At 38.7% G+C, this 13,559-nt stretch overlaps 1 protein-coding gene across 1 annotated transcript; it reads right to left on the minus strand.

Moving 5' to 3' along the window:
- Positions 1–1,036: 1,036 nt before the first annotated feature.
- Positions 1,037–12,937, minus strand: LOC112943640 (E3 ubiquitin-protein ligase RNF170-like). Its single transcript, XM_026034869.1, has 5 exons — positions 12,849–12,937; positions 7,266–7,374; positions 3,148–3,221; positions 2,549–2,659; positions 1,037–1,538 (listed from the first exon to the last, which is right to left on the minus strand). The coding sequence occupies exons 1-5, from the start codon at positions 12,849–12,851 to the stop codon at positions 1,233–1,235; spliced, it is 603 nt and encodes a 200-aa protein (XP_025890654.1). The 5' UTR covers positions 12,852–12,937; the 3' UTR covers positions 1,037–1,232.
- Positions 12,938–13,559: the final 622 nt, after the last annotated feature.

Below are 13,559 nucleotides of genomic sequence, written 5' to 3' on the forward strand. Positions count from 1 at the left end.
AGAATTTGGAAAATAGTGGTTTATTTTTATTTTTATGCTAGCAGTCAAAAACATCTGTTAAGTTTTTTAAAGAAACAATGCACTTCCTGCCTCATAGTTCATGGAAAAGCAATTGTTGCCATTTCCAAAGTACCCATTGTTAGGAGAAACAGCTTTACAAGTTCATGGACATAATTAAAAACAATGCCAGCTGATGGGAATAAAATGAAGAAACATCATAACAAAAAGAGAAAACTCCTGCAACATCATGGTACATCACAGCATACAATTGAAAAGTACAATAAAAAATATCAATTGAAAATACACAGAAAGAAAGAACAGTTGGAGAGCAGTGTATTGAGAACAATAAATACTCATATATTTTAGTATATCTATCTTATACACATATTTATATACAACTAATATGTAAAAATGAAGTCCACTGACTCCCAAGCACATAGCAAATGTACAGGTTATACAGGGACAGATATACAACATTGACTGGTATTGCACCAGTCTTTTAATCTCTTTGCAGATCAATGTTAGCAAACTTTCCATAAACTTCCTGCAATTTATATCATCACCACAAATTTGACTTTGATCTCTCCGGCTGAACTGGTATCATGCCGTAACAAGGAAGTCACAAGGAGCGTGCAAAGTCTACAGAGGAAACAACCTGTCATGTTGACTTCGTTAAAACTTAGATGCACAGAGTTCAGGGAAGCTGCGTACCTTGCAGAGGCATTTATGAAAGTGGTACACAAGGATCTGTTCACACTGCTTGTTCTCCCCTTGTAATGCTTACACTTTATAATTGCATTTTTGTTTCAAGCAAGTGTTTCTGAGAGTTTCATGCTGTCTGTTTTGGAATATGGCCTCTACTTGATACAGAGCTGTAGAAATCTGTTTTGCAATGGATATATAAGTAACTATGATTGCACAAAGTGCCAATACAGGAATTTGCAGAGGTATTATCTAACATAGCCTGCATCATACAAGATTTAGCAAATTCTATGTTTTGCTAACTTCTCAAAATGAATAGAAGTAGAGAAGTCCAGCATGAACGAGCAAATGTAGTTACATATAAACCCAGCCTTGTAAGCACATGCACRCTGGATCACCTGGCCATGCCCAGCATCTCGAGTCCTGCTTCAGCCCTTGTCTGCAGCAGAATGACAAACCCATCACATGCTGCCACAAACCAAGGCGAAGCCCCTCACCATTTGATGAAGTCTGAGGGATCAGGATGTGAGTCAGGATTCCAGTAGCATGCTCTGAGATGCAGACCTTGCCATATCTACCCTGTCTGATAGAATTTGCTGGCCAATGTTTATCATGCATATTAAAAGAAGGAAAACTACCACCATGTCATCAGCTGCTCCAAGTATCCTGCAGAGAAGCCCAGGCATTGTGTTGAATGGAGAAGGTAAGCAAATGATTGCCCCTAAAGCACAAACAGCAACTCTTAGGAAAAAAATCCATACGAGACCATCCCAGGTAAAGATTCCTCGCAACACAACAGTCAGGAGTAACGGCATGTCATAAAGGTAATCTGCAAACTGAATATACAGGTGAGTTATGGTATATTACATTCTAATTCATGTTGAACAATTCTCTAAGAACTTTTAGATCAGAACTCTTGAATATAAAAACTTTCTGTGCTCTCCAAGTCCACCTACAGTTTAATTTTTTTGCAGGATATAGAGACACACTTCTAAAAGGAATCCCCATTCCCCTAGCACTTTGAAAAGAAAGAATTATGTATGTTGAATACTTTTGGAAACTGGGACTTAACTGTTTGAGCATATGCCTCTCTCAAGTCTGGCATCAAGTGCAGGTTATGAATGCTTGAAAATGAGGCCTTAAGCCCTGGCTTAGTGTGGACAGGAACCATAGGACTGAGTGATTATTCCCCCTCCCTAATGCTAGTTTATTGGGTTAAAAAATAACATTGCCCTTCACAGTGCCATGGATTAAAGCAAGCTCYGTGGTCCTTTTCAGGCTCCTTACCAGGATGTGACAGAAAAGGGCTCTTGCTGTGGTGCTGTTCTACATGCTGTCAAGAACAGGCCTCACTTGCAGCCTCAGCCCCCTCGTCTTGCACATCCCTTCCACTGCCTGTCATGTCTTTGTACCAGCTGGGATTCCAGCTGTAATAAAGTACGGAGCCTGCCTGGACTGCTCACCTTTGGCAATGAATTGGCACCAAAATTTTAGGGGCAGATTAAAATCCTAGAGCTCAAATCTGAACTCTGATTTGAAAGCCTCAGGCTGACATCTCTAGTTGTGCTTTACCACCTGTTTCATCTCACCCTGCTTTCTCTTCCCTGCCAGGATGGCTGCAAAATGACCGCTTCAAGCTAGGAAATCCAAGAAGCGTTTTTATGGAAAGATGCTGAATCCAGTAGAGGTTGGTAAGGCCTTTCCTAGGGCACCACAAACAAGTGGTGGCATATAGAGGTAATCCACATATTTATACAGATTCCTTTTTCATTGCTGCATCTTTTTCAATACACTATGTGTTATACAGCTCAACTAGGTACATGTGGAAGGAATTAGAAGCACTTACAGGTCGAGGCTGCCCTGAGAAGCGCTTGTTGTAATTTCTAATGTCATGCACAATTTGTTTAGTTGGTTTATCTTGTTGTTTTCCACAAGAGATATTATCCAGAAGAATCACCTTCATAAGAGAAGATAAACATTAGCACTGTATATTTTAATATATTAAGGATATTATTCTGTAGTACATGGCTGTCCATATTCTCCCTGTCTGGCTGATCTTTGTCTCAAGTCAGTAGTTCCATTAGAGCAAGAATATTTACTAATGCAGATTTCTTTTACAGCCTGCATGCAATCTTCCAATAAATCAGGCAGCCTTTGGCATGGGTCAGATGAGATTAAGAAACTCTGTATAGTTTTTTTATGGTGTATTATGCTGGAGAGTTAATGAGCTATACAGAAGTAAGTTGCTGGAGGCCTGTTTAGTATTTCACAGAGTTGCCTAATATGACATGTGCCAAGTGATAAATGTGAATGGCTTCAGTGTCTTTCAAGTCTAAGTGGGTTATCAAATGCTATGGAAAATCAGATGATAGATAAAGTTARTCTGTAAGTGTTAAAGCTAGTAGTTATTGTAACACAGATGACTACAAGAGAGAGAACTCTCACCTTTTGTCTGCAGAGAGGACAGGTTATAGCTCCTAAACAGGGACTATGTTTCCAGTATGTGATAAGACAGGGACCTCAAAAAAAAAAAAAAAAAAAAAGATGAAATTAAGATATATGGAGCACATTTAAAAGTATTTAATTTATATAAGGTAATTTTCAGAATTAATAGACCCTCTTTCTACAACTGACTGTAAAATTAGTTTAATTTTTTTGCTACCATTTTAATGTGTTTTTTCTGTGCGAAGTGACTGTGTAAAAATAGTACCTCTACACCGATATATACAGAGATACATAGGCACCCCCAGGGAGACTTTGATATTTTTATTCCTTTTGATAGCATCTTCTCCTTGAAGCTCTCTTGGCTGTGGTTGAAGCACTCTGGAATACAGGTGCCCTTCCATGTTTTGGGTCCACAGCACTAAGATTAGGCTGCCCATGTTAATGACAGCAGTGGCTGATGTACACAAATGTCAGTGCTGGCATTAGCAGCAAATACAGCAGAGCATAAATAGCATCTAATCAGAAGCAGCACAGMTTGACTTTCAGCTCCCGGGCTCGCAGTGTGCAGTGACAGGTCAAGGGAAAAAAAWGTCTTAACATGTAACCTGATCAAATTTGACAAGGATCCCAGCGAAAACAGAAGCAGAGCAGTGCACTGCCGTGCACTGATGGAGCTGTCCTATGGAAATGAACTCTGCTCTTTGTTCTTATAAACAACCAGGGCCAGCAAATGGGGCCTGGTAAGCAAGAAGCCTTCAGGAGCCCTCTGTGCAGGGTTTTCTGCACCCAGCCATTCTTYGCCCATTGTCACTGAAAAGTGGATATTAGAGAAACAATGTGTTTGAATCAAGTATATAAATGGTAATGACATTTTCAATTAGGTTCTCTAAAAGAGAGATGTTAAGTTTGGCCTCCAGACATTTTGATGAGCCTCGCCCTCCCTGTTGGAGCAATGCTGCTTGCTTTTGTTTTCAGTGGAGTGCAGGGTTTTTCTTTATGCCTCTGCTCTTCTGTTTGCACATACAGAACAGTTGTTTGGGCACATGACTGTGTATATCAAAATCTCCATGTGAGATGTATAAACTCAGCCTGGCAGCCGACTCTAAGGTTTTCCTTGAACTTTTGCATTGGACAAACATCATGCCTGACTTCAGAACTGCTCTGCCTATCTAGGTCCAGATCCTGTACCATGATCAATGTGGTGTATTGTGCRTAGGCACAAGGGAAGACAAGGGGATAATAATGGATCCTTTAGTTCTTCAAGGGCTTTAAAAAAGCAGCCAGTAGAAATTAAAATTCACTACGTGCAGAATCATTTGTTCAGTAGAACAGGAAGGCTGGACTCCTCTGAAGTTGACCCATTTGTACTTCAATGCATTTTTCATAAAATAGACAAAATCCTGTTTTAATCTAGCTTGCTACACAGCTTTCTGAGGGAGTCCATAGGTTTGTCTAAAATACCTCTGTGGTCATAGTTAATTAGAAAAAAATAATATTGCTCCAGGATCACTTTTCACTTGAACTTCCTGAACATATGGTTCAAACTGAAGCTGAAAAGGAAAACTTCAGGACAAACTGTATGAGTTACTACCAATAATAAAATCAGACATTTTTTATAAGTCCACATTAATCTTCTTTAAAAGCTCTGGGTTGACCACATTTTCTAAATAAAACTTTTACCGAAGTGGAATTTATTAGGCGTACGCAGCATTGCCCTAGCTCGGTTCCGGAGGGCATCCAGGAAAGTTTTATTACTAATTTCAGTCGCAACAGACTTAGATCTATGCAGAATGGTTTTGATAAGCTCAGTGTAACGTTTTATTGGTTTAAGACATGAAAAACAGACATGTTACAAAGACTGCTTCTACTGTATAAATACCATCTTGACATGCATAATGCACTGCACTGGAATCTATGCTTCAGAGCGCAAATGCCAATGTACTTGGGGGAAAATAAACCATAATTAAATATAATGAGCTCATGATAACAATATACAAAGCTTGTACTTGGTATTTCTCTGCAGGTGTCTAGATGTTATAAAAACGAAGCCCATTATGCCTTATTCGCAGATGGAAAAGGGAAAATTAAATCTTGCCAGAGAAAGGAGAGAGGTAATGATCTTTGTTGTTATGTCTATCTTTGTATTTGAAACTATAACTTCTATGATATTATTTGAAACATGTTTTGAGGCCTTATGAAATGTTCTCTTCTGGAATGAGTTATATTGAAAGCATCCCATCTGCATATATGAGCATGCTAAAAAATGGTTATGTGCATGAAAACCTGAAACATCCTGAAACGTTTATATGATGTTACTCATGTGGCTGGCGATCCCTACATCAAAGTGGTGGTTCATTGATTTGCCGTGGTTTCACAGGATGGGATAGTGGCAGCATTGAGGGAGTTCTTCTGAGTGAGCGTCATGTCAATCTAGACCAAAATGGCACTTTCTAAAAAACAAAAATGCATGTTTCTTGCAACAGCAGTAACAGCATAATTCCTTGCACTCATTTATGCCCATGCCTTTTAATTATAGTCTTAKATGGTGAAAAAAGTGTAAATGGCTTATGAATAGAGCTTACATTTGCTTTAAATCTCTAAAATCCCAGAACAGCGGAAAGGAGCTTCATGGTTCTGCCCACTATCTTTTGATGTGTCTTGCTGTTGCAGTGTCAGATGGTACTGCCTCCAGCCGTCTCCCTGCCCCTCTGTCAGACATCGCTGATCTCAGGCTGCACTAAGGTACCTTCACCRGCAGCTTCTGCCTCATCGGATCATAAAACTGGTTCTCTTCTGTCACCTCTCTTTTGGAGACAAAGGCCTTCAGCAAGGGACGTGGCAAGAAACTGGGGCAGTGAGGTTGTAAAGCACGCCTGCTTCACTGCAGGATGTGTCAGAGGTCTGACAGAAAATTAAATTCTGCTCAGGCATCCTAGTGATCTTATCCTGCTGCCTTCGGAAGCAGCTGCAAAGCTCCCACTGACTCCAGTGGTACAGAATGTGAGCCTTAAAAATCCTGAGATCACCTTTAGAAATAGAATATACTTAACTATTTTGTGCRCCATCCTTGATTTCCATTTAACATTTTTTTTTTATCCTAACTGTATTCCTTAGTAGCCTCAAACAAGGCATTTAGCAGATGCATGGATCTACAGAATTAAGGGTTTACTTAAATTATCCACTGAATTTAGTTGCATTGGATGAGGCCAGGAGATCACAGTGCAGGCAGCCTCAAAAAAAAGACTTTCACAGTGTTTCCCCCAACAATGTGTCTAAATCCAAACTTGACWGTTTCCTGCTAGGACAGATGCTGCAGAGTTACTGAGCGTGCATCATGATGCCTTCAAGCATATTTTCTCCATATGACTACAACAATTTACTTCAAAAAAAAAGCTAAACATATTTTTAAAAAGTCATATATATGACTAAAACTCACTTTTCTAATAGCATAGTGTGTAATGTCCCCTAAATTTTCATTTAGAATTCTTTTGCAGTACTATAAAATACAGCAATTATGCCTTATTTCTCTAGATTACCTCTGCTATATTTTATGCAACGCTTTCACACAGGAGCAAGCCTGCAGAGTACATCATGGAGCCAGAACCGATTTTACGGGACAGCTGGGGTTTTATGCTGCTCAGTACTGATATACAGAAAGATAAGCTGGCTGCKTGGGAGTGAGTTCATGCTAGAAGATAAGACATTGTTATATCTTGAGCTTTTACAGTCACAAATTGTACAATTGYAAGACTGTTAATTTCTGTAGCAAAGGTTTTCACATAACTGAATATACTGTGTGTTTTTATAGACCTTTTTCCCATTCTGTGAGTTTCTGCTGTACTTTAGCAGTGAGATGATTTGCTCTCTGCTTCTCTTGAGACTTCCTGAGCATTTCAAAAGCTCTTGAGCACCTTGTAAATGTGAAATCAATGTGTACATAAAAATATTGTTACTATTTTTTTTTACTGATTTAAAGTTAGGACTTCTCCAGTTTTTGGTGGCAGAACTTACGTTGATTCCAGGGCAAAGGCTTGGACTGTTGTGTCTSTAGAACCTGAGAACTCTGTAAGAAGACTGAGCAGCCAGTATAATCATTGTAGTGAATCTAGAAATCTTACCACAGAATAGATGTCCACAGTTGGTTTCTACTGGGCAAGTAGCTGTTTGCAGACAGATTGGGCAGCTGAAGTCGCTGTGATTACAAGGTTGCCAAATTTGAAGAGATTCCTAGAAGAGTAGCAGTACAGGTTCTTTAGTAAATTAGTATTTTGAATTGACATAGATTATTAATAATAATGTACTATGAATAGCAGAGATTCACAGAAACCAAATACGATTGATGTGTAACTAATAGTTAGCTCAGCAAAATCATAGACTGTAGCAAAAAGTCTCCTTTACTTAAATAAAAAGCCTGCTTTCAAACACCCCATTCCTTTGCTTAGGAAGGTCTGTAATTAAAAATAACTATTTTAGAGCATGAAGTTAGGAGTTTGGTCAGTCTTGAAAGACATTTTGAAATCCAAGGTGTGTGTACTTATATCTGGAGTAGTCTACCTGCCAATGGCAAGGCTGAAGGATATATGTTGTTCGAGCATTTTGTCTTAGCATAGGATGGAGAAATTTATACCTGACCATTATTCCATTGCCATAACCATAATAAGTTTTTGAAGAAAGTCTAATAATTATATGGTTAGTGTCCTTTCCTTCTGGATATAAAGTTATTTCATTTTTTTGTATTAGTCCCAGAAACAAAGGAGCTCTTCTGAAATTGGAAGGGAGCTTCCAAAGAAGATCATCTGCTTTAAGGCCATTTCTTGRACGTTTACAATGCTAACTGTCCTCCGCTTCCTCTGCGTGTTGAGAGAGGTTCAAAGGAGACCAATGTCAACTCCAGTTTCATTTTTCACTTTCATTAAAAAATGGTGAATTTACACACCTTTTTGAACACAGAGGATCAACAKTATGTGTAGTAGGCATTTTTTCAATTACTGAAATAAGGTCTTCAGATAATGCTGACCTCATACTTTGAAATTACAGTATCACTGTGCACTTCTGTCTCTTGTGGCCCAAGAAGGCAAGTGACAAGAAGCTCGTTTGTCTTTCAAAGGAGGAAGGCACCCACCTTCCTGATGGATCAATGAATGCACTTCTCTGCATTTGGCCTACTTATAGATGTTCTCATAAAGAGAAAATTGAATAGATTTTAGATTTTGCATGTCATATATTGGTAAATCCAGAATGACTCTGAAGATTGACGTTTGGGTGACCGCAGAAAAAGATTTTTTAAATTTAATTACTTTTTCTAGTGTAATGATTCCAAGAAAAAAAGAGATGTTGACATGCAGGTCTGACAAACAAATGACCATGAAAGCTTGTATCTCTTGCCACAGCCATGCTTAAAATATCCCTGTAATGAGGTTCTGTAAACAAGACCTGGAGGTTGAAAAACAAAAGGTCATAACTACTGGAAACAGTCTTTCTCCTTTGCTGTTCGTGAAGTTATAGTTATATGTGGTTCTGATACCCAGTAATTTAGATGCTGGAGGTGCTACATGTTTTTTTTTTTTTTTTCAGATTTCCMCCTCTCTGCACTGATAAAATTGTTTTGATGACCTGCAATGCTCACAGTCATGCAATAGCTTGTGGAAAGCTATTGCTTGTGAAGCTCGGAGTATTGAATGTGAATAAATAAAATATTACAAAGTGCAYATTCAAGTTCAACACACTGATAAATGACCTCCTGGTAAATGGCTTTTGCCATAACGTTACTCAAAATACAAATGGCATTTCACATTCCTGTATTTTGACTTCCCAGGCAGTACTGATGAGGTCTCTGCAGAGCCCAAAAGGCATAATTTCAACTGATGTAAACGGTAGCAGTTTGGAAAAGACAACCACTGTGTCTGCAAAACCTGCATATATTGTATAAGATCATTATATATCTTTTTTTTCTTTTCCCAGAGTAATAGCACACATTTCTTTAGCTTTGTCTCATACAACAAATGGAACCAAATGTGTTTCCAATTATGTAATAGATACTCAGGAGAAACCCAGCATTCCCAGACCATAACAGTTGGAAATTATGAAAAGCTCCCTTGCCCTCTGCAATCTCAACAAGTGAAAACTGCTTGTGTATTTTGTATTAGAAAGTGATGTACAATAATTAACTCACTATATGATTCCTAAGGGACAAATGATTACAGCTTTCTTTCTGGGTGACTCATCTTTTGCTGACTTACATGAGCAAACCTATAGAAATAGAGTTTGTGCTATTTAGAAAAGTGGAAATTTGGATRTTGCTGTGTTGCTGCACGGCATCACCCCAGGCTACTGAGGTTAGCTGCCACACAGGGAGGCTGGAAGCCTCTCAGCTGACTGCCAGTTGCTGCTGAGACATCRACAATTTTTGCTCTTAAAAAGCATTTGAGTTCAAGATAGAAGTCTRTGATGTAGAGGGCAAAGAACAGGGCCACAGTCCTGTAATAATGACACCAGATAAAGAATATGTGTATGCATATGTATATATGTGTGTGTGTGTATGCATATATACATAATATGAAGAAAATCTGTTACTATTAAGCAGTATCCTTCATCTYCTTGTGATACTTATTGAATGAAGCAAGGTGGGAGAATTTCCAGCTCTCACARTGTAATATTGCCAGACAAGTATGGATGTTTTCTTGTTACGAGTGGCCACATTTAATCTGCACAGTAAACCTCAGTCTGATTTCAGTTTCAAATGCCTATAGATCTCAGCTGCTTTTGCGGGAGATAACAGGAAAGACACTTGCAAGAACTAGGCTGGGTGCTCCTGAGAAGGCAGGTGAGCCACACAGAAGCTGCACAAAGGGCCAGGCTCATCCATGTGCAGGTGAGTTCACCTGGGTTTCTTGCAGAAAGTTGCACCACAGTTTTCTGCRGAAGTTCCAGCAAAAGTTGTTATAGAGCCCAGGATGTTCCTGTGGGAAAACACTACAGACCGGTCTGGAGCTTCCTGCAGTGTCCCTCAGGGTCACTCTGCAAAGTGCWGGCAGTCCAAGATACTCTTTCCTCTCATCAGGTACCTTAGTACAACTGCATTTTTTAAAAAGACAAATCTAGGTTCAACACTAGGCTTATAATAATAAAGTTAGTTGAAAGCAACTGGAAAAAACAGAAGAGAGTACTGGTGACATGGATAGATGGATAGATTCATTCCCAATTATACATTTATAATAACAATAATAAAAAAAATATGATCTTATATGCAGAGCTGAAGGCTTATATTTGGCCTTTGGTAGGTATTCATCAGACTGAGTAAAATCACGGACACAGCGGTCACTGGAAGAACTGCTGCTGCTGGTGGCAACCCTGCTACAGCCAAACAATGGCCAGACCCCAAAGCCTCTGAATTGCTCGAGATTTATGCCCACATAAAGTGGTGATGCAGCTCGAGATTTATGCTGCTATAGAGGATATCAGACTCTAGCCATGATGATACATTTTTATTGTCACATAAATGAYTGCACTTGGAAGAGAAGGAAGGGCATTCCTAAGGGATTAAATAGACCAAACTTCCTGTTTGCCCTCCAGGAGGATGAACGTGTAGTTCAGCGAGGACAGACACATTTTATACATCTTTTGCATTTAAATTATGATTTGCAAAGTTGTCTAAGGGCTTAGGAGGTTTAATCTCCATTAAGAGTAATGAAGCCTGCATGGTTGTGTACTGTAGGTCATTTGAAACCCTGCCAGCTCTAAGATTTTCTTAATAGCTAATCAGTTAGTGCAAATTATTTTTATTGATAAGTATCATACTCCTGTCAATGCTACACATGATAAATTATTTATACAAGTTGAGCAATTTTAGGAAAATCTGAAAAGCACTGGAAAAGCATAAGACTCTTTCTTTTCAAGTATCCTGCTTATGTTAACTAAATATTTGTGACATCCACATGAACTAACCGGCAGCTTCTGTACAAGGAGGCACTGGGTAAAACAGGGTTCTTCAGGTGGAAAAGAAATGACAGAAATGGTGGAGATCTTTAAAAGATAATAGAGAAGAACAAGAAGGCTCTCTAAGATCAGCTGTTGGCTGTCTCTACTAGTACAACAATCAAACAGCATCCACAAACTAAGAGGTGGCAGATTTAGTAGGAAAGGGCAATTCTTTACAAATATATTTAAGCAGTGGATGTGTTTGTAATGGATGCTAGAAATTGCTATGAATTCAACGTATGCAGGGCGTTAAGTACCATTAAATGCAAAGGTAGCACCTCCGTCTGCGGAAGTTCCTGAACCATAAAGCTAGAGGACAGAAGATTCTTCTGGAGGAAGCATCGTGTAATTGCCTGTTTTGTATTTTTTAGGCATCCATTGCTGCAGAGAGGACAAAATGGTCCTAGTTTGACCTGATACAGTCACTCTGAAAAGAGTAAAGCTATTTGGGGAGATTTGGAGTCACCTTCTGCAAAGATAACAGTGACTTAGTCTTGTCCTGCATAAGAAGACTTAGGAAAACATGACAAACTTTGCATTTATTTTATTGGACTATGTGCATATTTCTGATTTATTTAGTCCAAGCTGTCTAAATAGTGTTCAGTGCCTATCAGTTTTAAGGACTAGGCATGGTCACCTCTTAAACTGTTTTCAGCAGGGGTAGCCTTCATCCATGTAAGAAACATTGGTGCAGCAGCATGGTCCAAGAGATTCAACTCATATGTCCAGTCACCTTTCACCAGGCCATGTCCCTGAATTAGATGACTGGTAAAAAGTGATAGAAAAATAGTAACCCTGACAGAAAAATGTTTTTATTTTTCTAGAATCAGTTTATATTTCTATTTATATCAGTTTTATCAGTTTATATTTATATTTATATGTTTATATTTCTTTCCCGGGAGTTGTCTGCTTTAGGGTCAAATTTTCAAAAGAACACCAACTAGGAGCCAGGTTCTGAAGCTGTTCAAACCCATCAGTTCACAGTTTGACAGATTTTTTTAAGAAACTTGAGATCTCTTAAAATCTGGACACTTACTTCAGCTCAAAATGAAAGCTGAGCATTTTGGAAAGGTCATCTAGTGGGACTCTGAAAAACCAAGCCATTAGATTTGATGCATTTTTAATACTTGCATGCAGAAGAAAGGCATGAAGTAGTGATCCCAGGGMTTATGGAGCCAGAAGCTCCTGGGTGTAAAACCTTTGTCTCCAAGACGCCGCTCAGCTCACTACAGCTTCCACTTTTACCATGCAGAAGTTTTTTTTAAAACATTCAGTGAAGAGTCCATTCTCAGCAGCATGTTTAAAGAGAAGGAATTAAAGTTTAAGTAATACTTAGCAGATGAAAGAGCTAACAACCACTTATTTATTTATTTCCATGAACACCTGCCATTTAGAAATAAAACATTTTGGAGTTTTAATGTTCTGAAGGCATGCTACCACGTTATCTCTCCATCACATTCCTGTGACAATTGCTCTGTATCTCAATTACAGGGCAACTAAGAGGAGCCAAGACATACTGGACAACTAAATGTTTGACAATAGATACCAAATCTAATCACAGGTAAACTAAAAGTACATATTTTGCCGGGAAGAATTGATTTATGCAAGTTTTCCAAATGTAACTCTAATGATTAAAAGAGTAAATACATCAATTATTTATTCACAGTCACTCTAACGAATACTTCCTACCTTTGCTCAGGAGACATACACAAAGTCTGGCTTACCATTGCTCTTTCCAGAAAAGTGTGAGAGGAGCTGAGGAAGTTAGGCTAACCCTCAGTGTTATGGTGCRGAGTCATTCATTAAGGCAGGCTACACGTGTTTGTCAATTATTAACTGTGTTGCCCAATGTCAAGGGTCTGTTAGGTTTTCTAAATTATGGTTTCGAAAGAAACCTTTTCCCCAAACACAGCAAGTCCGGTAAAGGAATAGATGACTCCTGGGGCAAAACCCAACGCTTTCTTCTCTTTCCAAATAATCTAAATAAATGTCATCCCTCAAAAAGATGTTTAATGTAATTGAAGAGATCTTTGAAGCTAATAAAAAATCACATTGCTGTTTTCAAATATTAACTTGATCAAGGGCAGGCTGCAGGATTTTGATCGCCTGATATAGTAACAGCCTATCAATTGTGTAGACAGGCGATTAACTGAAGGGTGTTGTGAAACAGGCACAAAACCTGCCAGACGCATGTGATACCTTGGCATTGCCTAACCACAGAACGAGGTTAACATTGTCCACTTAATCACGAGAACTATATAATTTAAGCACAAGACCTAATGGGCCAATATAGTATTAATTCATGGGTATATATGCTTCACATTTATTCTTTGTCTATTGGAACAGAACAAAAATAATGCCCCGGCTGTTCCTCCTGAAGCACTAATCTGCTAAAAAAAGCACTTTCCAAAGCCTAACAACTGGATGGAGTATGT

Source organism: Nothoprocta perdicaria, unplaced genomic scaffold, assembly GCF_003342845.1.
Source record: "Nothoprocta perdicaria isolate Ctin4 unplaced genomic scaffold, notPer1 scaffold_0, whole genome shotgun sequence".
Taxonomy (NCBI): Eukaryota; Metazoa; Chordata; class Aves; order Tinamiformes; family Tinamidae; genus Nothoprocta; species Nothoprocta perdicaria.